The 25,485-nt window shown below is 47.6% G+C and overlaps 1 protein-coding gene across 32 annotated transcripts in view; it reads left to right on the top strand.

Moving 5' to 3' along the window:
* The window catches only part of MICAL3 (microtubule associated monooxygenase, calponin and LIM domain containing 3), a 238,472-nt gene that overhangs the window by 123,703 nt on the left and 89,284 nt on the right, over positions 1–25,485 (top strand). For 16 of the 32 annotated variants that reach the window (XM_063704562.1, XM_031005636.2, XM_063704558.1 and 13 more), the window contains exons 7-16: positions 1,216–1,316; positions 3,781–4,038; positions 4,401–4,516; positions 5,348–5,474; positions 6,850–6,946; positions 9,163–9,310; positions 11,566–11,762; positions 13,360–13,472; positions 13,563–13,625; positions 14,730–14,903. In XM_063704562.1, coding sequence (XP_063560632.1) covers positions 1,216–1,316; positions 3,781–4,038; positions 4,401–4,516; positions 5,348–5,474; positions 6,850–6,946; positions 9,163–9,310; positions 11,566–11,762; positions 13,360–13,472; positions 13,563–13,625; positions 14,730–14,903 — 1,394 coding nt within the window. Of the gene's footprint in view, positions 1–1,215; positions 1,317–3,780; positions 4,039–4,400; positions 4,517–5,347; positions 5,475–6,849; positions 6,947–9,162; positions 9,311–11,565; positions 11,763–13,359; positions 13,473–13,562; positions 13,626–14,729; positions 14,904–16,425; positions 16,510–19,473; positions 19,573–21,356; positions 21,414–25,485 lie in introns of all 32 variants that reach the window. The other 16 variants (XR_010133093.1, XM_055374866.2, XM_055374879.1 and 13 more) reach the window with 2 other exon arrangements.

Below are 25,485 nucleotides of genomic sequence, written 5' to 3'. Positions count from 1 at the left end.
GTGGCCGTCGGTCTCCCTCCTGCACTGTCTGCCCCTCCTGCTCTTTTCACTCCTGTTCCTTCTTCCTAGCGCAATGCTTCCTGCAGAACTTGTGTCCTCCTCTCGTATTCTTAACCTCCTCACAGTGACTGGGCGGCTCTGGGTTTTGTTTTTTGTTTGAGACAAGGTCTCGCTCTGTTGCCCAGGCTGGAGTTCAGTGGCGTGATCTCGGCTCACTGCAGCCTCGAACTCCTGGGCTCAAGTGATCCTCCCATCTCAGCCTCCTGAGTAGCTGGGACTACAGGCAAGCGCCACCATGCCTGGCTAATTTTTCGTATTACTTGTAGAGACGGAGTTTCACCATGTTGCCCGGGCTGCTCCCAAACTCCTGGGCTCCACCTGCCTCAGCCTCCCAAAGTGCTGGGATTACAAGCGTGAGCCACCACACCCAGCCTGAGGTTTTGTTTGTTCGTTTATTTGTTGTAAAGCATTCGTTCTGCCTCCACTAGTTCTTCCCAATGCCTGCCCTGTGCTGTGATGCTGAGGCATGCTGCTTGGTGTAGCTGCTGGCCGGTGGCTCCCTGGTTTGCTTGGGAAGCTGACTTTAGGCCTTTTAAGTATGTAGTCTTCTTCCTGAGTTCCGGCTCAGGCTTGAAGGCAAACCGTGTGTCAGATAGCGATGAGATTGTTGTATGATAGGTTTTGAATAGATCAACTTAGATATTTTGCTAAATGTGCCTTCATTCTCTTGTTTTCTAGAACTTGATTTCTTTCCATTACATCTATTTTTTAGATTAATTAAAAAGTCAGTAGTTCACTCTCTGCTTCCAGGCGTCAAGTTGTCTATCCTGTTCTTAAGAATCTAGGAGATTCCTCCAGCTTCCTTGATGACTGTCCCAAGAGGCTTAACCCGATAACTAATCCAAGCCCTCTTTAGAGGTTAGCCTCTTTTTTTTTTTTTTGCTTGTTTCGTTTTTATTCCCGTAAAAACAGTTCTGTTTACTATAAGTCATAGTTTTTAGGATTGTTTGGGGTGTTGAGTGAATACAGAGAAACAAAACTCCCTGTATTTCCATGAACTGATGATACAGGATGTGAGGATCTAGGCTTAGACGCCTTTCCCTGCCTGGAGCCTCAGGCCCTTGTCTCTGTAGGCCTGTGTGTAACCTTTCAGCCTGCCCTGATGCACCTTCATCTCAGCAAACTTACATGCACACGTTTGTCTTCTGGCCCCAGGTATTGACTTGGAGAACATCGTTTACTACAAAGATGACACACACTATTTCGTTATGACAGCCAAAAAGCAGAGTTTGCTGGACAAAGGAGTGATACTACATGTGAGCCACGGATTTCCTTCAAAACTCTTTCTTATTGAAGTGGTTAATATCACCAAGAGAAAGAATTGTCTGATGGGTTTTTCCTGCAAGGGAATGAAAATGAGCACTGAATGCATCTTCTGGTAACCCCTGATGTTTTCCAGTTTAGCGTGAACAACTCTTAACTATGGCTGATTTCAAATGTAAATAAAAACGGGGGGAGAATAGTGTAATGAACCCTCACGTACCTACCGTCCAGCTTTCACAGTTCTCAACACGTGGCCAGTGTTCTGTCAGTAATATTTCTGTGCACTCCTTCTTCACCACTGGATTGTTGCAAAGCAGGTTTCAGACAGCATTTCATACATAAATACTCAGTTTAATTTTAGGTGATTTGGTTTGTGGTTATTGTGATTTCCATATCTGACTGATGATTGGTTGGTTGAAGAGTTATCTTTTGGGAGGGGGAGTGATAGAGGGAAAGGAGTTTGACCAAGAAGCAATAATTGGTGTTTATGGGAGCTTGATGAGGATTGTGGTGTCACTGCGGATACAGTTTTCAGAGGTCCAGGCAGCACTGACAGGATCAGGCTACACTTAGGCCTCTTTATGACCACAGAACAGGTCTGAGCTCCATCATAGCCAGGTCCAGCTCAGCCTGTTTCTAGGTGACTGCATGGTGTGCCCTGAGATGATGGCCTGAAATATGAAGTCAGAAGACCACCGCGTGGATGGTCCCTGAAGGAGAGTTTTTTAAGTCTTTCCTGGTCTCACTGGTCTCAACGTGAGAATCACTGTCCCCATGCGATGAGAAAAACAGAAGCAGAGACACCAGTTGTGCTGATTCAGGCCTGTGCAGTTCCCACAAGAGACTCACAGCTGAATTTCAGGGAGTCCTTTGTCTTTGCAGGGTGATGTGAATGCAGTCACTTTAGTCTGAGCTACAGTACTACCTTATATGACAGCAGAGGGGGGAGTGAGCTGACGAGCATGTGCCGGTGGCAGAGAGCCCCCTCTTTCTACCCAGGAACCTTGCGTGTGTTTCTCAGCACAGCCATCCTGTGTGCTTTCAGGGAGAACCAGGACAAAGCTGTTTATACAGCCCACTTTCCCAAAAGCATAAGCAAGACATATCTGGTTAGATGCTTTCTAAAATTGCCTTGCTAATTATCTGGGACTACATCAGGGTTACATTGCTGTCAGTAAGAAATAGCCAGTGAAGCAGTTCGTACGCCTTGGGACAAGGTGAAGATTTAAATCTGCCACGCAGGCAGAACTGTGGTTGTCAGTCAAAATTTGATAGGAGCACTGTAGAGTGCCAAGAGACCTGGTTTACTTTGCCTTCATGTTTTTTTGTTTTTTTTTTAAGAGGGCAGGGGCCATGCCTTTGGTGTATGCTGTTAAATAGTAAACCCATGTGGCTACTTAGTATTGAGCAAACAGTCTTTCTAGGACCAACCTGAGTGTTTGTGTTTTGGCTTTAACATCTTGTAGTAGTGGCTGAAAGGACCATCACGGCCACTTAGAAACCGTAGGCCCCACTTTCAGAGAATAAAGACTTGGCTCAGTGTGCCAGGAACCTCCAAAACAGAAAAGGAGTTTTTCAGTCCTTTGTTCTTCCTTGTGGGTTTCTGTGGAGGCTTTCAGGTCTTACTTACTATTTTGAAAACCTCTGCTCCATTTTCAACATATTCCTTCCCAGCCTCCTGGACTACCATTGCTCCCACCTCCATGTCTTTTTGGCACTCAAGCTTTTTTGGGTTCTTCCTTTGGGTGTCATGAGTTATGCGAGGCTGAGTGTTTCACGTGGTCCCGTTTGACAAAAGCCATTTACTACCCAGAAGATAATGAAATGCCCTTTCAGTTCACAAAGTACTGTCAGGTATGTGATACTCAGAACAACCCTGAGACAGATTGGATAAGATCAAAGAAGTAGTCACTGTTCCAAGCAAATGGAAAAGCCATGACTGTGTGTTTAGGCAGCAAGGTCTACGTTCTCTCGGGAATAACCCACCCCCCAAACCCCTCTTTTTTTTTTTTTTTTTTTGAGTTGGAGTCTCACTCTGTCACCCAGGCTGGAGTGCAGTGGTGCTGTTTCAGCTCACTGCAACCTCCACTTCCTGGGCTCAAGCAGTTCTGCTTCAGCTTCCCGAGTAGCTGGGGTTACCGGCACACACCACCATGCCTGGCTGATTTTTGCATTTTTAGTACAGATGGGGTTTCATCATGTTGACCAGGCTGGTCTCGAAGTCACGTCCTCAAGTGATCTGCCCGCCTCAGCCTCCCAAAGTGCTGGGATTACAGGTGTGGGCCATTGTGCCTGGCTGCCTTTCCCCCCGCCCATTTTAATGGTATAAAAGTTTTGGTTTTGGAATGTGGAGTCACTTTAGGGGGAAGAAGAAGCTGTGGCCCTGGGTTGTGTAACATGGTTCTGGCTGAGTGCCAGAGCTTCTCCATCCCTACCCTCCTCTTTCTCTGGAGACAGGACTACGCCGACACAGAGCTCCTGCTTTCCCGAGAAAACGTGGACCAGGAGGCTCTGCTCAGCTATGCCAGGGAGGCGGCAGACTTCTCTACCCAGCAGCAGCTGCCGTCTCTGGATTTTGCCATCAATCACTATGGGCAGCCCGATGTGGCCATGTTTGACTTCACTTGTATGTATGCCTCCGAGAACGCCGCCTTGGTGCGGGAGCAGAACGGACACCAGTTACTAGTGGCTCTGGTCGGGGACAGCCTCCTAGAGGTGAGTGCTAAGCATGGCAGCACTCTGTGGTAGGGGCAGGAATAATTAGGAGTGAATCTGGACATCCTGGGTCTTGGAATGAGCGTCTGCAGTGTTGTACAGCACAGGTAAACTCCCTGCAGGAGTCACACCAGGAAGTAGGGGAGGGCTACAGGCCACTGGGAGCCCAGGCCTATTAAGTATGAGTGGAAATTCTGCCCCTTTTTGACTTGCTCCTTGCCAATCTGGGAAGGAGAGCAATTTGTTATTGAAACAGTTGCCAAACACTACTGTCAACAGCAAACTCTTTGTTCCTTAGTTTATTTTTCCCATTTTGAAAGGTGTGTTATTTTTTAATTATTTGTTTTATGTCTTATCTACAGCCTTTCTGGCCAATGGGAACAGGAATAGCCCGGGGCTTTCTAGCTGCTATGGACTCTGCCTGGATGGTCCGAAGTTGGTCTCTAGGAACGAGCCCTTTGGAAGTGCTGGCAGAGAGGTAATGGGAAGTAACCCGGGGTTCCTTTCATGAGAAAACTGGGAAGAAGGAGTGGTTTACTCTTCAGGCAGAGTGCAAGTTCTTCCTTCTTCTTTCTCTGCCTTCTTAATTAAAGATGTTTTCATGTGGAAAAGAGGAAAGGCAAGATAGGATTTCATAAAATCATAGAAACCTAAAGATGAGTCTCCTAGACTAAGTCTTCTCTTACCCCTTTCCAAGATAAATTTCTTACTGACAGAGAAGAAATTAAAAGTAGCTTTGAATTCAGAGGAAAACGCCAAACTGCTTATAAGTGTTTCTCAAACCCCTAAATGGGATATTTTGAAGCAGATTTTTGCAAATGCAATAAAAATCCTGTGATTTGCTTTCTGATAAAGAACTAATGCCTTAACCAGAAGAATTAGACAAGATTTCCCAGATGAAATTGGGAGTTGATATCATCTTATTTTGTCTCTTATTTAAGGTATTCTGACTAAATATAGTGATAATTCTTTTTTGTGTTGATTTTCTTTAAAATTGAAGTAAACATTGGGATGCTTGAAAAAAATAAAAGAGTAAATGTGTGGCCTTTTGAGTTGGAGGCAGCATCTGTGGGCGCTCACGGTTTTGTGCCTGCTCTCTCTCCTCGGCTCTTACCCGGTCGGTTCCTGTGGGATCACTGCGGGTGGGTGTGGGGAGCAGGGGCTGACGTAGGACTCAAGAAGACTGGTCAAGGATGAGGATTTGTCAGCATGTCAGGTGACTTGCTGCGCTGTCAGAACAATCATGAAACGAGAGGGAGATGTTCATGGTGCTGGTCCCGACTCTGAGTATATTGTTGTGTTATTGCAGGGAAAGTATTTACAGGTTGCTGCCTCAGACCACCCCTGAGAATGTGAGTAAGAACTTCAGCCAGTACAGTATCGACCCTGTTACTCGGTATCCCAATATCAACGTCAACTTCCTCCGGCCAAGCCAGGTAAGACCTTCTTGTCAGTATTTACATCTGGGCCCATCTGCAGGACCGATGAGAATTCTGATCTGTTGAGATGCGTGCATCTATTAATACCACACATACAAGGATACTTTTTTAGTCATCCAGGTAGATGTCTCTCTGAATTGGTAGAAGTAGATAGTATTTTCCATCAACAGATTGAGAGCTAAGGCATAGAGTTGTTAAATGACTTAGAGAAAATCAAACATGATAGGAATCCAGGCCTTTATGCCACGTCTTCTAATTCAAATTCTTACTTTAGGGAAGAGCACTTGCCCGTTAGTGAGGAGAGGTAACTTCCACCTGTGTTGTTGCTGCCGGTCACGTGTGACTTACATTGTCTGAACCTCAATTTCTTTACCTGAAAAACGGGAATAATAATCCCTGACTACTCACAGGATTATTGTGAGGACAAAAGAGATTGTTCACTTGAAAGAATTTGTTCTAGTGTAATTTTTTTTTTTTTTTTTTTTGAGATGGAATCTCGCCCTGTCACCCAGGCTGGAGTGTGGTGGCACGATCTTGGCTCACTGCAGCCTCCACTTCCTGGGTTCAAGTGATTCTCTTGCCTCAGCCTCCCGAGTAGCCGGGATTACAGGCACCCACCTCCACGCCTGGCTAATTTTTGTATTTTTAGTAGAGATGGGGTTTCACTGTGTTGGTCAGGCTGGTCTTGAACTCCTGACCTTGTGATCTGCCCACTGCGCCTGGCCCCTAGTGTAATTTTCTGTTCACCTTCTAGTTGAAGTTTATACCTTTAGGCCTTCTGTTAAGAGGCAGCATTATTAGTAGTCCAACCGAGACTCTTAGAGGGACCTCCATGACCGAGTAACTAATTTTTTCTCTTCTTTTTTCTTTTTTTTTTTTTTGAGACAGAGTCTTGCTTTGTTGCCCAGGCTCTCTGGGGTGTGGTGGCACTATCTCAGCTCACTGAAGCTTTGACTTCCTGGTCTCAAGGGATCCTCCCACTTCAGCCTCCCAAGTAGCTGGGACTACAGCTAATTTTTAAATTTTTTGTAGAGACAAGGCCTCCCTGTGTTTCCCAGACTGGTCTCAAACTCCTAGCCTTAAGCCATCTGCTGGCCTCGGCCTCTCCAACTATAGGGATTATAGGTGTGAGCCACCGCACCCGGCCCTGTGTAGCTGATTTCTAGCACAAAGTCCCACAGTTAAAATGTGTTTGTTTTTCTCAAACCCCACCTTATTTCATAAAAGATTTAAAGGTCGTCATCCTAACTTCTGTCTGAACTTTGCCCAGCCTTCTATCCCAGACTTTCCTTTCAGCCATTCTGCTCTTAGGTAGGAATTTGTTACTTGATATTTGATTTTCTTTCTGTTTGACTTTGTAAATTTCTGCCAGGTGCGCCATTTATATGATACTGGCGAAACAAAAGATATTCACCTGGAAATGGAGAGCCTGGTGAATTCCCGAACCACCCCCAAATTGACTCGCAATGGTGAGTTCTGGTGGTGGCTTTTTAAAATGCAGGCAGCCCCTTCAGAGAAGTCTGTACTCATTCCCTGAGCCACAAGGTGCGGTCCGAGGCAGTGGCTGAAGTACTGTCTGAGACAGTGGCTCTCAACCCAGGGTGATTTTGCCCTCCAGGGGATACTTGGTAGTTGTCTGGGGACATTTTTGATTGTCATGATTGGGAGTGGGTACTCCTGGCCTCGAGTGGGCAGGAGCCAGGGATGCTGCTAAACATCCTGCAGTGCACAAGACAGGTCTCCACCACACAGAATTACCTTGGCCTGAGGTGTTACGAGAGCACAGAGAGAAACCAGATACAGACGCTGGGCAGAGGGGAGAGAGGGAGAGAGTGTGAGAGCTAAGGTTTTGGGAGAAGACTTTGTGGAAAAAGTCTTTGGCTGGGTCCTGCAACATAGCCAGGATTCAGTGACAGGTGAGGACCACTCCAGATTTTGTATGTATTGAAGGCCCTGAATACTTTTTTGAAAGAGAATGACATGAGCACACCTGGTCAGCCACACGTGAGAGGGGATGGAGGAGGGAAGTACCAGAGGCAGGGAGAACAGGTAGAAAGACCTCGCCATAGTCAGGCTGAAGGTGGTGGAGGCCCAGATCTGGGCCTGATGCTGGGGATGAAGAAGGGAGGAGGCAGTGGAGGAGACCTCAGACTTTGGGCCAGGTGAAACTGGGTCCCAGGCCAAGCGCAACTGGGTCCCAGGCCAAGGTTTGCTGCTGGTGAATTGTGCGGCCTGGAAAAGGTGATTGAATAGCTCTGAACTTCAATTTCCTTGTCTGTGAAGTGGGGGCAGCAGTGTCTACCTCACATTGTGATCATGAGTGCCGGGCCTGTGGTGGATGGTCATTGCCATTGTTGGTTATGTGAGAGAGAATGGTAAGGAGGTGAAGTCGATGGGCAGGGGCAGTTGATCGCCTTGTGGGGCAAGAGGTAGGTGTTTGTAGATGGTGCTACATCAGTGTAGGCAAGGCAGAGGGAGGGCTGAGAGGGTTGAGAGGTTTGAGTCATTTGGACATTGTGAATTTGACGTGCCATTGGGATGCCAGGGTGGATGTGAGGACCAGCAGGCAGCTGGAAACATTTGCATTTTTCTCCACTGGAGCGTCTTCTCTTTGAAAGCAGAGAGTGTATCTTTATTCACTGTTTTTATTTTAGAGCATGGAATATTGAAGTTGCCTGTTACATATTGGATGGTTGGATATACACATAGGAGACAGATCTGAGTAAAAGCTCATTTCTGAGCCAAGAGATGGCACCAGAAGGTGGTTTTATGTGTTATCGCAGAATACATTTTCATGGCGAAAAACCTAAATGAAACAGGATTTTCATGATACTTGGTTTTTAGCTTATGTTCACAAATTACTAAATGACTTAGTACAAACTTCAGTTGCCCTCGGTAAGGGAACAGACTTTCTTGGATATAAATAGTTCGTAGATTCTCTTGAATGGCCGATATCAGAGCTCTTCTGATGTGATTAATAATAGGATTTTTAAAGAGGCTGTTCAGCTTTTAGAAGACGTTTCAATGAACTGTAAAAAGCATCCCAGCACATGTGTTTGCCTATTCAGTTTCTCAGGGTTGAGAATTCATAGTACAAGGTGCCAAGCTCTGTTCGGGGACTGTCTGGTCTGGGGCCACAGCGTTGTCAGTGGAGCCCTGCAGGGCTTCTTCTCTTGGCAAGTTATGCAGTGCCTTGGAAGTGCAAGGGCAAGGCCTGGGTGCTTTGGGTTGAACGTGCCACCCTATAGAATGGAGCCTTTTCTCCTCTCCTCTTCCCAGTGTTACTTTGGAGGGGGTAGGCTTCCTCAGCTAGGTGCCAGCGACTGTCCGGGAACTCAGAGCTGCTGTAAGCAGGCTGGCCACACAGTAGGTGGCGCTCCTCCACCTCAGTGCCGTGGGGACAGCGGCTTGTGGCTGTCAGGCTGTGGTCCCTCAGGGTACTGGGGGGTGGACGTTGACCTTACAGTCTGGATAAACTAGTAGTTTCTTTTCTTAGGATTCACTGTCATGATACCATTTGCATAACCTTATTCCTCACTGTTTTCTTTGCATGGAAACTAGTGTTGACTGTTTCGTCCCTACCCTCAGTAATTTTTCAAAGTGGACATGTGTCCTGCAAAGAGGATTCTCTGTCAGCATTACCAGGTGACCACACCTCCAATAATAATGTGTTTTGTTGTTTTAGAGTCTGTAGCTCGTTCAAGCAAACTGCTGGGTTGGTGCCAGAGGCAGACAGATGGCTATGCAGGGGTAAACGTGACAGATCTCACCATGTCCTGGAAAAGTGGCTTGGCCCTTTGTGCAATTATCCATAGATACCGCCCTGACCTGATGTAAGTTGTGATCAAACTTTGTGTTTTTTTATACTCCTCAAGGATCTCAGACCACTCTGCTATCAAGTAACATTTTGTCCTTTTTCCTAGAATGAGGTACATAGTAAGATACTTTCTCTAGAAGGCAGTGATTTTGATTTCACTATATTTGAAACTCTGTATGTCATGTATTATATAGCTCAACCCAGGAATGATTTTTATTTTTGTTTTTTTCCAATTTTTTTTTTGTGCTCCTATAGCTGAGTTTTAAAAATCACAACACTCATAAGTCAAAAACTGGTTTTGACACCCACCTGGGCCTGTTAGCTTCCCACAAAGGAAAACTGTTTATTGGCCCCGGTTGAACTCTTCATTTCGGCCAGCTATCTCTCAAATTCTGTGGGTCACAAGGGAAACCTGGCTAGAACATTTGGCCAGCTCAAGGCAAATGTGTCACTACTAACAAAGCAAAACATCATGAACAGTTGACCAATTTATGATGGTTCATTGGTATTTTCTCTGTGTTAAAGACTGCGTTTTTTACAGACATACTCTGTTGTCCTACCCACCTATCCCAGTGACATCTCCTTTGGCCATTCTCCACTCACCTGTCTACAGAATCAGAGTTCTAGGGTGACCCCAGGTCAGCTGTGGGGACCAGCACACCCAGGTTCCCCCATCGGCATTTGTTACCACGGAAGCCAAACAGAAGGATTCAGAAGCAGAGCATGTTGCATTATTTTGGTTTCCTGTCCTTTTCATCATTAGGTCCACTTAAGGGGCCAATTTCTGTTTGTTTTGTTTAATGATTGCTTAAGGAATCCTACAAGATACAGTTGCTATTTATATGATGGTTATAAACTGACGAGGCAAGAGCTGGTAAAAATAGCCTTGTGCAGTGTGGATTACAAATGGGGATTTCTGGTGTGCTTGGATGGAGGTAAGTGACCTCTGGTGCTCCTGTCACTTAGCTCACCCAGAAGTTGATAGCAAGTAAGTAAAAATAGGGCTTATTCACTCCTGCCAAAGAAAGGGGGTGGGGCAAGGAAGAGCAGCTTGGGAAAGATTGTGATCAGTGGCAGAGGATGGGCAGGTGAGTCAGCTCTGTTCCAAAGGGAACAGGCAGAAGTGGTTGAGGGAGCCTAGCAGGTGGGGGTGGAGGGGCGCCTGGAGAAGGTTAGGGGACCGTCTTCTAGGAAGGCAAAGCAGCACAGGGACAGCGCGGCACTGTTCAGCAGCAGTGAGGTCATAGTTTCAGAGGCTGAACCTACGGTGAGGAGGAGTTTGAGAAAATGGAAAATGCTGTGGGATCCTAGATTAACACAGAATTAAGGGCTGCTGGGTTAACCTGAAGTCATGTAAAGAAGAATGCGATCAGTCTTCTGAAAAGCAAGAGGCTTAAACCCAGTAGGAAATGGCCATTAATCTAAATAGGAAACTTAGCAATGGAAAAATTTTTTGAGGAGGATTTTGGAATTTCCCCTCCAGGAGAAGGCTAAGATTGATCAGAGCTGATTTAGTACCTTAACAGCTTGTCAGGTCTAAGGGCCATGGTGGGTGATAGTCCCAGGCCTGTAGGAGCAATCTGATCCAAATGGGAGATGTATCATGTTTTGACATTAGTTTAATGTAGATGGGCCATACACAAGGATCAAGATATATTAAAGATAGTTCCTATTATTTTTTATTTTTATTTTTGGAGACAGGTCCCGCCCTATTTCCCAGGATAGAGGGCAGTGGCACAGTCATAGCTCATTGCAACCTTGAACTTGCGGGCTCAAGTGATTCTCCTGCCTCAGCCTCCCAAGTAGCTAGGACTGTAGGCATATGCCGCCATGCCTAGCTAATTTTTAATTTGAATTAAATTTTTAATTTAAATTGAACTCCTGGGCTCAAGCAATTCTCCTGCCTCACTCTTCCAAAGTGTTGGGATCACAGGTGTGAACCACTGTGCCCAGCCAGTCCCTATTCTCGAGCTCACATTTTAGTAGTAAATTTGTGTTACTAGAAAAATGAGAGTCGTTTTTTGACTTTCTCCCTTTTTTTTTCTTTGGTGGGTAGACCTTTAATCACTTCCTGAGGTTGCTTTGCTTTTCCTCAGTAAAAAGAAAAAGAACAAGAGGTGAGATAAGACAGGTTTGCTCTCAGATGTCAGCGATGCACAGCACCCTGGATTTTAGCTGAAAACGGAGAAAGGACGATGACTCCAGGATACTGCGTTTCTGTTTAAGGACAGTCAGCCTATCTTGATATGTTTTCCTTGTCCTGTTTCTCAGAGATTTTGATTCTTTGGATGAGCAAAATGTGGAGAAGAATAACCAACTGGCTTTTGACGTTGCTGAGAAGGAATTGGGCATTTCTCCCATCATGACAGGCAAAGAAATGGCCTCCGTGGGGGAGCCTGATAAGCTGTCCATGGTGATGTACCTGACTCAGTTCTACGAGATGTTTAAGGACTCCCTCCCTTCTAGCGGTAAGGCCTGGGAGGAGCTGCTTTGCGGCCCCCTGCTGCTGTGCTGTGGCCCAGCTGTTCCTCCTTCCTTCCGACTGTCCCGCAGCAGTGCCACCAAACACAAAGTTACTCTGTGTTTTTACCAGTTAGCTGTCAGGGAAATCTCTGGAGCTTTGCTTCATTATTTCTCCCTTCTCTAGTAGTGTGTTCTCAACCCCTCCTTTCTTTCTCACTGCGTTTATAAAAATGCAGAAATCGTTCTTGTGCCGTCTTTTTCCATGACCACCACCTTCTAGTGCTCGTGCTCTCAGAGCCAGTCTTTTTGAAGAAGTGGTTTGTGCTTGTGGCCTCTGCTTCTGCACGGCCCAAACTTTGTAACGGGTTATAATCCGGCTTCTCTTCATACCGCGCTACTGCAGCTGTTCCCCAGTGAGGAGGATTCCCACCTCATACTCTTTTCTCAGTTCCCATCTCTCATGCACTTGCTTTTCTGCATTGTTGAGCACCGGAGAACGATGTCCCTTTTCATGGAATTATCTTGTCTCCTCTGTGTCTGTGATCCTGAACCACTCTTGTTCCCCTTCTTTCTCCTGTCACTGTGCATTCTCTGGCTTCTTTCTACTCCTACTTGTTAGCACTTCCCAAAAATCTTTGCTTGGCTCTCAGCTTGCTGCCTCAGGCTCTCATAGTGCTACAAAAAATATTCCTGTTGTCATTAATTGTCCCTTAGAGTAAGTGTAGGTTGAGGCTAGAGTGTTGGCTGTGGGGTCTGACCTGGATTTACAGTATCCCAGGCTTCCACTTGGCCTTAGGCAAGTTACTCAGTTTTCCTGTGTCTCACTTTCCGTCAACCTGTCTTGTAAAATGGGGTAACGGGTGTAAAATGGGGGTAATATGTATAATTACATTGTGATGTGCCAAGAAGGATGTTTGGCCAGTGGAAGTACTTAATAAATGTTAGTGATTTACTATGAATTAATGACTATTTTAAAAATTGCTGTTGTTACTAATGAAACATTGAAATCCAAAAAGCTTGTGTTACCACCCTCCAGTGCTTTCCAGCCCATATATTCTTGTAAGGATCTGTGGCTTTTCCTGGTTAGCCATGCCGTTCTTACAACAGAAAGCCACAGCTCTAACATCGACGTACCCATTCAGTGCCACCCCCATCTGTGTGCAGCTCAGAGTGTGGCATCTGCATACACTAACACCAGGAACCCTGAGTTCATCGCCTCTCTGCTTTTCTCTCTCCCTCCCTCTCTCTCTGTTCTGAAACTTTTGTCACAAAAACGAGCCTTCAGCACTCTGCTGTAACTAACAATCACAGCCAGCTTCCAACTTTTGAAAAGCAAAAGTGCAGGTTTTGGTAACTGTAGTAGATTGGGAAGAAGCGTCATTTTTGTTTATGTGGATGAACAAAAGAAGGCTCAATGTCCATACCCAAGTGTGCATTTCCTCCGTGGCGTTTCCTACTGAGACCACATGCTTGTCATGAAGCTGGTGAACCTTTAGAGCCTTCTGAGGCTCTGCGAACCATCCACGAGGGAGAGTAGTTTTGGTCAGGATTTTGCGGCGCCCTCAAGGGCTGTGCTTGAACATCACTGGTTTCTATTCCCAGACACCTTGGACCTAAATGCCGAGGAGAAAGCAGTCCTGATAGCCAGCACCAGATCCCCTATCTCCTTCCTAAGCAAACTTGGCCAGACCATCTCTCGGAAGCGTTCTCCCAAGGTATGTGGAGGAGTCTCTTGATTGGCTGCAAAGCTAATGGCAAGGTATGTATGGCTAGAATAATGCAGTTTCCCTCCTCCCTTGGTACAGGATAAAAAGGAAAAGGACTTGGATGGTGCTGGGAAGAGGAGAAAGACCAGTCAATCAGAGGAGGTGAGATTCACTTGGGGAATTGCTAGAATGGTCATGTGGAATAGCCCCTTTTGGTTAAAATTCTTCATTTCCACATTGGTATTGCTAGGTCTTTTCATATTCATCCTTTATGAGAATTTCTGTTGGGCTTTTTCTTTTCTTTTTTTTATTTTCTTTTTATTTTATTTTATTTTTTTTGAGACAAGAGTCTTGCTCCATTGCCCAGGCTGGAGTATAGTGGCGCGATCTGGGCTCACTGCAACCTCCACTTCCTGGATTTGGGTTCAAGCAGTTCTCCTGACTCAGCCTCCCAAGTAGCTGGGATTACAGGCATGTGCCACCACACCCAGCTAATTTTTGTAATTTTTTTTTGAGACAGAGTCTGACTCTGTTACCCAGGCTGGAGTGCAGTAGTGCAATCTCGGCTCACTGCAACCTGCACCTCCAGGGTTCAAGCGATTCTCATGCCTCAGCCTCCCAAGTAGCTGGGATTACAGGTGTGCATCACCATGTCCTGCTAATTTTTGTATTTTTAGTAGAGACGGATTTTCACCATGCTGGCCAGGCTGGTCTCGAACTCCTGACCTCAAGTGATCCGCCCACCTTGGCCTCCCAAAGTGCTGGGATTATAGGCATGAGCCACCACACCCGGCCAAATTGTTCTAATTTTTTAGTAGAGATGGGGTTTTACCATGTTGTCCAGGCTGGTCTCAAACTCCTGGCCTCAAGCAATCCACCCATCTTGGCCTCCCAAAGTCCTGGGATTACAGGTGTGAGCCACCATGCCTGGCCTCTCTGGTTTTTTCTGTGGATGTTTGCCTTTGTTTAATTTTCCAGAGCACACCAGGGATGCACACATGTGTACCAGGGCCTCCTTGTCTCTTTGGATCACACATGTGTTCGAGGGCAGTGGCTTCCTGGAATGTGGCAGTACCAGCACAGGTCCCAGTACTCTTTATACGGCCCTACCTCCCAGCTTGCTGTCTCCGTGTGGACACGGGAACCTTGAGAGCTGAGCCAGTCCACCAGCCCCCATGCCAGGTCCTGAGTGCACTTCTGTGAGGGAGGGGCATGGGGGGAGCCTCCTGTCACAGCGCCGGGTTCTTCGGGGTTGGCATTGACCAGGAGGAAGCTCCTCGGGGCCACAGAGGAGAAAGACCGACCCTGGTGAGCACTCTGACAGACAGGAGGATGGACGTTGCTGTTGGGAACCAGAACAAAGTGAAGTACATGGCGACCCAGCTGCTGGCCAAATTTGAAGAGAATGCGCCCACACAGTCCATCGGCATACGGAGACAGGTAAACCCAACCCGTGCCCTACCCACACCGATTTGGTCAGATCACACAAGAAGGGGGGATCTTTTCCATCCATTGAGATGGGCTGTGTCACAGACCCTGGCTGGCGTTCGTGGGCTGGCGTCTGGCTTTCCCTCGCCTGACTGCAGCAAAGAAGAGCCCTGTATATGCTTGCTTCAGGCTCTGAGGGTTGCTCCGTCCTCAGTGTTCAGGCCTGAGGTGTCCACTGACAAGAATCAGCAGAGGGATCTAAAAAAATCTGTATTCATATACCTGTACATCTGTACACGTTTGCAGACATATTTAAATTCTAGAGAAGTACACACTTACTGAGGAAAATGCTGAAAAGTACAGTAAAGGTAATTAAGCCACCTGTAATTCTATTAATTAATATTTTCCTGCCCTTCTTTCTGGTGTTTTTTTCAGTGTATTCTTGTTTTTGTAGATGAGGTCATTCTTAACATATACTTTTCGGTTCTCCTTTTTTCATTTAACCATAGGCATTCCCATGTTGTTCCTGACTCTTTACAAGCACCTTCTGGAATGTGTGGGCATCAGGCTTCTCTTAGCTGTTGCTCTACTGTTGGATGTTCGAGTTGTTTCTCATCTTTGGATAAACGTTCTTATGATAAAGCTTCTTTTGTGTGTTGCAGCTGTTTCCCGGGATATTTTCCTAGGAATATGAGCATTGAGTGCTAAGCAGCACTCCCACATGCCATGCATGCGAGTGCATGGCAGCAGCTTGTGGCTTGGGGTGTCTTGGTTAGGGCGTGTCTCTCCCCTTGCTTGTCTAAAAGTCACTCTGACTTCTTACAAGAGGCGGGGCTGGGATTTTGAAGATTCGCACTGAAAGTGTCTCATAAATCTCAATGATAACTGGAGAGAGCAGCCGGAGGGCAGGGCTGCTTCTCTGAATTTCCCTTCTCTCTCTCCGTCTTTTCCATGCCCATCAGCCATTCTTCCTATGGACCAGATGGGTGGGAGCAGCTTTGCTTGGAGTCTGGCCATAATTAACTACCTCCCACATCTAGTCTTTGCACGCCAGTCTTTTCATGCTATGGCTCACAGAAAAGGTGATGATATTCATTGATAAACAGTTGTGGTTGTCTGGAGGCTCTGGCAGCCCCAGGTGCCCCTACCTTGGGAAGGCTGGAATGCTGTCCGTTAGAGGAAGGTTGCCTCTAAGAGAAGGTTGCTTTCCTCATTTTGGATGGGAATATTAGTTTTCCAAATCAGAATTAGTGGCTTAGACTCAGAGAACATTTAGCTTGGAAAAGAGATGATGCGTATTACAGCTTCTGTCTTCCTTTTTCTGTTCTTTTGCATTTGCTTTTGGTTTGGGGGAGGCTGTTAGCTTTGCTTTAGAAGTGTAACTTTCTAAGAATGAATCCCCCTCTTCCCCACAGTTCACAGATATGGGGCTGTCGCCTGTGAGTTCTTTCTGTTCTTCTCCCACCTTAATGTATTTTTATTTTGTTTTGTCTCCATGTCCTGTCCCCACCCACACTTGGCCTGTGTGTCCCAGCTGACACAAGAGCGTGGGGCCAGCCAGCCGTCCTGCTGCCTGCCTGGGCAGGTTCGCCCTGCCCCCACCCCCCGGTGGAAACAGGTAAAGGAACTGCCAGGGCCAGGATGGGTGCTGTCTCTCCAGGCCTTCCTACCCCTCCTCCTGAGTCAGCCAGGGTTCAGGCCTGTGCTCTGGAATCCTAGCTCATGAGGGCAGGAAATCTCTGCTCATTCGAGTAGTAGCTCTGGGAAAACATTGAACAGGCAGTGCTGATTGATTGCATGATTTATGTAACTCCTGGGGATTTGAGAAAGTTAAAAGGGAGACTGTTGATTTGGTTTGAAACTCGCTGAAGCTGTGTGGTAGGTGGCTCACCCAAGGGTACCCGCGCTCTTGGGTTTGCTGTTGTCACGTTTGTCTCAAGTTGACTTTTTTCTAGCATGTTTCCTCGTGACCTTGGGAGAGAGAATTCTGAGTATGTCAGGCCTGAGAGTTGGGTTGTAGAGCCTTTAACATTAAATAGGAGAATGTTATCCAGGAAAATAGTCTGGAACTATGAGTTTGTGTTTGTTTTAAATCCTGGATGAAGGTATTCCTGGACATTTTCTTGGTGTTTTCTCTACATTTAAATTAATGTTTTTGGAAATTTTCACTAAAACCTTGGCAGGATCTCCTGGAAAGCTGCTTATCCTAAGTAGTACAGAATAGGGCAGGTGATGGCACACGCTTTCTAAGAGAAAACCCAGCAGAGGAATTGGGAGCCCCAGCTGCGTTTCCTCCGTGTCACAGCTGAGCAAGTCCCTGCTCTCGAGTGGAGCCAGGGTTGGCTACCTCGTTGTCCGATATCATTTAGGTCTGCTGAGATGCTGAGAGGGCCATGAGCTGGCCCTGGATGCCGTCAGTGCCTTCCGTAGTCGGTCTCCCCAGCCTCCTGTGCTGTAAAGTGAGTTTATTGTTAGGAGATACTGAGGAGTGGTGAGTTGGGTTTTATTTAAATTACTTACATTCAGGCAAAAATGTTCCTTTCTAACCATTCTTTGATAATATAGCACATTAAAGGCAGGTCCCAAAAGGCTGAGATGGAATTTTGGGAGCAGTGTCCAAACTCACAACAGAAGGCGAATTCACTCTTTCTCTGTGCATGAGGGAGGTCTTCTGAAAAATGTAATTGGAAGTTTACTTGCATTTTATTTTCTTAACCTTTGCCTTGATGTCTAGGTGGAAGATATGATTTGAAAGATGATGCTTAGTTGCGGATCTGTTGCAGGGGAAAGTGAACTCTAAATTGGATTCCAAAACCTCTTACAGTATTCATAACGGGTGCCTGAGGTGGGAGGAGCAGAGGGAGAGGGAGGTCAGGAGTGACATAGGCGAGTGGGGGAACAGGTGGTTGTGGCTGGAATGGCACTGAAGGGTCGCCAGAAGCACTCTCCCTGGAGAATGTTGGTAGTCCCTGCCAGCGCAGCTTGTCACCTGAGTCGGTATGGTCATGGTGGAGTAGGAGACTGGCAGGCTGTGTGGGCAGTGGAATAGAACCATGAAAGTCAAACGCAGGTTCTGTGGGATGGGCACCGGAGATTACAGTTGGAGACAGTGTAGCTGGGCAGATGTATAAATGAGACTTGATTGGTGAGAAATCGTTAGCGGTGAGAACCCCGTTAGGTTCTTTGGTACAGGGGATATCCAATAGGGATTTGCGAATTTACCAGGTGGCAGGGAGATAGCACTGTGAACCAGAACTCACAGTTCTTATGTCCATGTGAAATGTATAGTATTCACATAGAACTTCCTCAGCTCTAAATCATGCATTTGGGCCTTCTAAATTTATCTCCTGAAAGAGAGTTGGAGTTGCAGTGCCAGATACTTGCAGAAGCCTGGGACAGAGGAACTCCAGTGGTACCCAGGCCCTGTGTCTGATGCCTCCCATGGCTGGCCCTCCGCATCTCCCTTCAGGAAGCAGGGCTGACTGGCAGCATCCCATTGTGACTCATGGTGCTTCTCTGGAGGTGGTTCAGAGGCAGGAGGGCATTGCCTGGCAGGACAGTGATAGCTGAGTTGACAGAAGGGCCCGCTTCAGCCTAGGTCACCATATGGAAGAGGGAAAATAATAGCAGCTCAGCCTGCCAGTGGCTTCTCTTTATTTCCTTACTTTGTAAACACTGTGGCTCTTCCCTTCCCCACCCTTTTGCCTTTTGATCTCAGAAACACATCCTGAAGGCAAGCTCTGTGCGTTAACCAGCCCTAGTTTGGAAGTAGATTGTCATGGGAGCTCTGAGCGAGTACGGGGCTGTTTCCCCAGACCTCGTGGCTTCCCTGCTCCCCGGCTCCCTGCATGCTGCCCCATGGGTCACCTGGGCACAGGGAGATGAGACTTTCCTTGGAAGGTATCAGAGAGGCCTGGGAATGTGTGATTGTTTCTCAAATACCAGCGGCTTTGTAAATTGTAGACAGACTCTCAAAGGGAATACGGTGGAGGGGGCAGAAATGAGGGAAAAGCCAGGGACATGTATATGGCATTCAAATGTTAGTAAGACACATTTAATTTTGACATCATGCTCCTGCCTTTCTTGCATTTCCTTGTTAGTTTCCTGGAGCCCTTTGAGCGCAGGGACTGAGAGGAGGGCAGCAGTGCCAGCCACTATCACAGCTGCTCCCTGAAGGGGCTGCTGCTTCGCTGCATTGGATGCACGTGACCAAGCCCTTGAGAGGGGGTCTCTGTGTCCCCTCTTAGTGGTTGGCCTGTTTGCCCTCTCTGCTCATCAGCAAGCCTATTTCTTGTATCCCCAACTTCCCTGAGAAAACTGTTGCTCCCTGGCACCTGGAAAGTGCTGCACCACTGGTTCTCCCCAGTCCCGCAGATCACCCCTGTGGCTGTGCCTATCAGAAGGTGCACCTCCCACCTGGGGGCCCACGGGAGACCACTGGGCTGCCCTCTGAGAATGGAGGGGCAAGGAAAGGCCTCCCTGGGGTGCTTCTGACAAACACCCTTCAGTCCTCCCAGAACCAGCTTCCACGTGGCCACTGTTTGAATAATGTTCTCTCTGTTTGTGTCTGTTGGTGTAAAAGCAACGGGAAAAGGAGTGTTCTCGGACCTGCCCCAAAAAAGTGATCACCCTGTCTCCTCCCCCTACTCCACCTCCCTGTCGGGCACATGGCGGCCAGCAGGTGATCCTCTCTGCATGCTCCATGTTCCTGTCTCTGTCTGCCTGCCTGTCTGTGTAGGTGGCTAGTGTAGAGACCAAGTCACTTTCCCTCTTACCAGCAATAACTGTCAAGAAGAAAGGCCATGCGTAGAAACCGTTTGTGGTGGAAGCAACTTTTATGGCCCTCAGGATGGTGCATCCTACATTCACACCTGACCCTGGTCAGTCCCACCCACATCATGGAAACACGACTGTCCCACCATGAACTAGAAGTTCAACTGTAATTGATGTTTGTCATGCATCCGAGGCCCAGGAGCCCTGAGAGCAGCCTGTTTTTCTAAAACCCCACTGAAAGCAGCCCTTTTCTCTCGCTGCACAGTGAGGTGGAGTAAGGCCTTCGGGCACTGCCGCAGGGCTTCTCCACGTGAGTTTCGTTCCTTCTGATTCTGGGAGCTCTGCCTCTTGCCCGTTCAGCATCTTCCAACAAACACTCCTCCCCCCTGCACTTGCACGCCAGGCACAGCATTCAGGAGCAGCCCCATAGTCAGCCACAGCTGTGGCCAGTGAGGACAGCAGGCGTGTGTCTGCAGCATGTTTGTAGGATGGCATTGTTGACCTTCATGGTATGTTTCTATAAAATGTGAGTTTCAAGAGCAGGATCTATGGAAAGATATTTTCCCACCTAGGGTGGCCTGTTTAAAGTGTGACCGTATTAATGTGACTGATTTTAAAGGCCCCACCTGTGTCCATGGTTCTCAGAACTGAGCCGTTGCAGGTTGAGCAGCTGCTGGGTGCCTTCATCTACACAAGAGCTAGCCGTCCTCAGCGTCCGCTGTCGCCTGGGAAGCACGCTCAGTTCTTCTCAAGCTGTGTCTCCGTCAGTTCTCACAGTAACCCTGTGAGGCAGGTGCTGTTACTGGCTCCGTTTTACCAGGGAGGAGACTGAAGCATAGGGTGGAGAGGCCGGGTCACATGTCTGAGCCACATAGTAAGCAATGCAGCCAGACTCGAATCTGGCTTGTGGGACCGGGGCTATGCTCTGGCCTCCCTCTGCCCACACAGGCATTATGCTCACGGGTGCTAGATAGGAGCAGCCACGTCAGAGGCCTTGGGGCTGTTTTTCCACCCGCACGTGGCTGTAAGGTGAACCCTTAGCCAGCCAAAGAGTAATGCGAGGAGCCTTCCCTGGTCCTGTGATTGCCGCTTCTGGCTCCTCGGATGAGCAAGGCCATGTCCCTACCTGCAGGTCTCTACCCTTTCACATATACCTTCCTGTCCATTTGCCAAAACACATTCACTTCTCCCTTTAGTAAATTATGCTTTGGCCCGATGCTCCTATTCAGGAACCACTTCCCACTCTGGAGTTTCCTCTGGACTGCTGTCTTAGTCATTTATTCTAGCCAATTTCCACCTCCCCACCTTTGCTTTCTAAAATGTCTTGTTGTGGAATGTGTCACCCTTTTAACCTGCCTCTCCTTCTAAACCTTCCATTTGATGCCTCTGATCTTATGCCACTGTGTGAAAGAAATATGCTTGTTCCAGCTTTGTACTAACCATAGTTCTTTATCGATCCGTGTAGCTGGCCTCATCGGAGGCCGGTGGGGGGCGGAATGGCTGTGCAGAAAGTCGGCCTTGTGTCATGGGATTTGATACAGATGGGATTATGGTTACCTGGGGATGGGGTTAGTAGGGGAAGGCGATATGTGTTGAACTCTGCATTTCTGCCCCTGAATTTCCCACTGTCGTTTAGTAGGTCCAAATAGAGCGATATGCATGGAGCTTAAGTTTCTACTTTGTTGCCAACAGACATACAGGGATCTTGATGCTGACAACCGTGGCAAGCAGAGCCCCCACCATGAGAGGGTAAAAGAGCATGAACCCGTGGCATGGGATGCTGAGAGCCAAGCACACGGGGCACGCTGTGGTGGTGGGGCAGCGGGAAGGGATGTGGGGGACGGCCCCCTCCCCTTGCTTTTTGCACGCTCTTGTCACCCAGCCAAGAGCCAGAATTCTTTTTGCTAGCAGTGTTGACCAATGCAAATAGCATTCACTGTAAAGCAGTCACCCATCTGGCATTCAGATGGGATGCTGATCCTAAATGTGTGTGTTCTTGTAAAGGGCCTTAATGACTTCCCATTTCTGCCCACTGTTCCCCTTCCAAGACCATGCTATTTCTACCCCCAAACTATGTGCCAGTGATAGAGTAGTAGCATTGGACTGTCAGATACAACTTCTTAGGGAGAGGGTCTAAATCAGTATTCAAGTGGCATTCAACAGTCACGGATCTTGAAGTGGAAATCCTAAGAGAGCCAAAGCTCTTACCAGCGTGAGGATTTTTCCAGTGGGATGAGAATGAGGGGGAGAAAGGTAGGTGATGGCAAAATGGGGCTGTATCCGTGGAAAGCTTTAGTCTTTTCTGAAAAACTGAGGGGAGAAATTACTGATTGCAGCTGGCCATCGTATAATGTGAGGGATAGCCGAGATGCCCAGTTAAAGAAGCCGGCTTACTTTATGAAACTTTTGTTCTTGTTATTCCTACCCTTAAAGATCTCCAAGTGGGTACAGCTCTGCAGCTAGCGGGAAGAATCATCTCTAGTTGTTAATCTCACAAAAGCCATTTTGGTTTCTAACTCCCTTCTGCCTTTGCTCTCTGAGAAATGCAGTTATGGCCAAGCAGTAAATTAGGTTACCCCTCGGACCCGATAGGAGCTAATCATAGTGCCATCTTCCTGCGCCCTCTCACCAGGCTAGCAGCGGGCAATGTGTGTGCTGCCTGAACCTGGTGCTGGGTCGGGGAGTGGAGACTGGGCTGGAGGTGGGGGTCTTTCCCACCCCCTTTCCATGGCCTCGCCCCACTGTGCTCACCCTTTCTGGGGCTGCTCTCCCACAGCGCTGTGTGCCGAGCCTCTTTCTCCCTTCTTCCCAGGCTGTGTCCCCTCAAAAAGGAAAGCAGCCCTTTTCACTGAGCAGGGCAGTGCCCTCCATTTTGCGGATTGTGTATTTAATGAGATGCTGATAATGTCTAATGAAACAGCGCCTAAAAGAAGAAGGGAGGGGAAGGCCGGGTGCGGTGGCTCAGGCCTGTAATCCCAGCACTTTGGGAGGCCGAGGCAGGCGGATCATGAGGTCAGGAGATCGAGACCATCCTGGCTAACACAGTGAAAACCCGTCTCTACTAAAAATACAAAAAAATTAGCCGGGCATGGTGGCGGGTGCCTGCAGTCTCAGCCACTCGGGAGGCTGAGGCAGGAGAATGGCATCAACCCAGGAGGCAGAGCTTGCAGTGAGCCAAGATCGCGCCACTGCACTCCAGCCTGGGCGACAGAGCCAGGGCGACAGAATCAGACTCGGTCTCAAAAAAAAGAAGAAGGGAGGGGAGCATGTTGAATAGGAGAGACTGGCAGTGAGAAACAATTTGAAGTTTAGGGCTGCGGTGCAGAGAGGGGATGAGTTAGGGTTTTTGAGCTCAGGAGGCAATAAGGCTTGCAGAGATGTTTCTCTCTTTTTCCCTCTGAACTGGTTTCTGCACTCCTCAGTGCAGGGCTCCAGGCTGGATACTTTTGAGGACACTACTTAAGTTCTTTTCTTGGACTCTGCTGCCATCCTCCATAACCTCCCTAACCTCCATAACCTCCATAACTTCCCTAACCTCCCTAACCTCCATAACCTCCCTCACCTCCATAACCTCCATAACTTCCCTCACCTCCCTAACCTCCCTAACCTCCATAACCTCCCTAACCTCCATAATCTCCCTAACCTCCATAACTGCCATAACCTCCATAACCTCCATAAATTCCCTAACCTCCCTAACTTCCATAACCTCCCTAACCTCCCTAACCTCCATAACTTCCCTAACCTCCATAACCTCCCTAACCTCCATAACCTCCATAACTTCCCTAACCTCCATAACCTCCATAACCTCCCTAACCTCCATAACTGCCATAACCTCCATAACCTCCATAAATTCCCTAACCTCCCTAACTTCCATAACCTCCATAACCTCCCTAACCTCCATAACCTCCATAACTTCCCTAACCTCCATAACCTCCCTAACCTCCATAACCTCCCTAACCTCCCTAACCTCCATAACCTCCCTAACCTCCATAACCTCCATAACTTCCCTAACCTCCCTAACCTCCATAACTTCCCTAAATTCCCTAACCTCCATAACCTCCATAACTTCCCTAACCTCCATAACCTCCCTAACCTCCATAACTTCCCTAAATTCCCTAACCTCCATAACCTCCATAACTTCCCTAACCTCCATAACTTCCCTAACCTCCATAACTTCCCTAAATTCCCTAACCTCCATAACCTCCATAACTTCCCTAACCTCCATAACCTCCCTAACCTCCATAACCTCCATAACCTCCCTAACCTCCATAACCTCCATAACTTCCCTCACCTCCCTAACCTCCATAACCTCCATAACTTCCCTAAATTCCCTAACCTCCATAACCTCCATAACTTCCCTAAATTCCCTAACCTCCATAACCTCCATAACTTCCCTAAATTCCCTAACCTCCATAACTTCCCTAACCTCCCTAACCTCCATAACCTCCATAACCTCCATAACTTCCCTAACCTCCATAACCTCCCTAACCTCCATAACCTCCATAACTTCCCTAACCTCCATAACCTCCCTAACCTCCATAACCTCCATAACTTCCCTAACCTCCATAACCTCCCTAACTTCCCTAAATTCCCTAACCTCCATAACCTCCCTAACCTCCATAACCTCCCTAACCTCCATAACCTCCCTAACCTCCATAACCTCCATAACTTCCCTAACCTCCCTAACCTCCCTAACCTCCCTAACCTCCATAACTTCCCTAACCTCCATAACCTCCATAACCTCCCTAACCTCCCTAACCTCCATAACTTCCCTAAATTCCCTAACCTCCATAACCTCCATAACTTCCCTAACCTCCATAACCTCCCTAACCTCCCTAACCTCCATAACTTCCCTAAACTCCCTAACTTCCCTAAACTCCCTAACCTCCATAACCTCCCTAACCTCCCTAACCTCCATAACTTCCCTAAACTCCCTAACCTCCATAACCTCCCTAACCTCCCTAACCTCCATAACTTCCCTAAACTCCCTAACCTCCATAACCTCCCTAACCTCCCTAACCTCCATAACTTCCCTAAATTCCCTAACCTCCATAACCTCCATAACTTCCCTAACCTCCATAACCTCCCTAACCTCCCTAACCTCCATAACTTCCCTAAACTCCCTAACCTCCATAACCTCCATAACTTCCCTAACCTCCCTAACCTCCATAACTTCCCTAAATTCCCTAACCTCCATAACCTCCATAACTTCCCTAACCTCCATAACCTCCCTAACCTCCCTAACCTCCATAACCTCCATAACTTCCCTAACCTCCATAACCTCCCTAAACTCCATAACCTCCCTAACCTCCATAACCTCCCTAACCTCCATAACCTCCCTAACCTCCATAACCTCCCTAACCTCCCTAACCTCCATAACTTCCCTAACCTCCATAACTTCCCTAACCTCCCTAACCTCCCTAACCTCCATAACCTCCCTCACCTCCATAACCTCCATAACTTCCCTCACCTCCCTAACCTCCATAACTTCCCTAAACTCCCTAACCTCCATAACCTCCATAACTTCCCTAACCTCCATAACCTCCATAACCTCCATAACTTCCCTAAACTCCCTAACCTCCATAACCTCCCTAACCTTCATAACCTCCATAACCTCCATAACTTCCCTAAACTCCCTAACCTCCATAACCTCCCTAACCTTCATAACCTCCATAACCTCCATAACTTCCCTAAACTCCCTAACCTCCATAACCTCCCTAAACTCCCTAACCTCCATAACCTCCCTAACCTTCATAACCTCCATAACCTCCATAACTTCCCTAAACTCCCTAACCTCCATAACCTCCATAACTTCCCTAAC

This window comes from Gorilla gorilla, chromosome 23, assembly GCF_029281585.2.
Source record: "Gorilla gorilla gorilla isolate KB3781 chromosome 23, NHGRI_mGorGor1-v2.1_pri, whole genome shotgun sequence".
Taxonomy (NCBI): domain Eukaryota; kingdom Metazoa; phylum Chordata; class Mammalia; order Primates; family Hominidae; genus Gorilla; species Gorilla gorilla.
The sequence above is the reverse complement of the archived record's forward strand: the minus strand, read 5'-3'. Positions and strand labels throughout refer to the sequence as shown.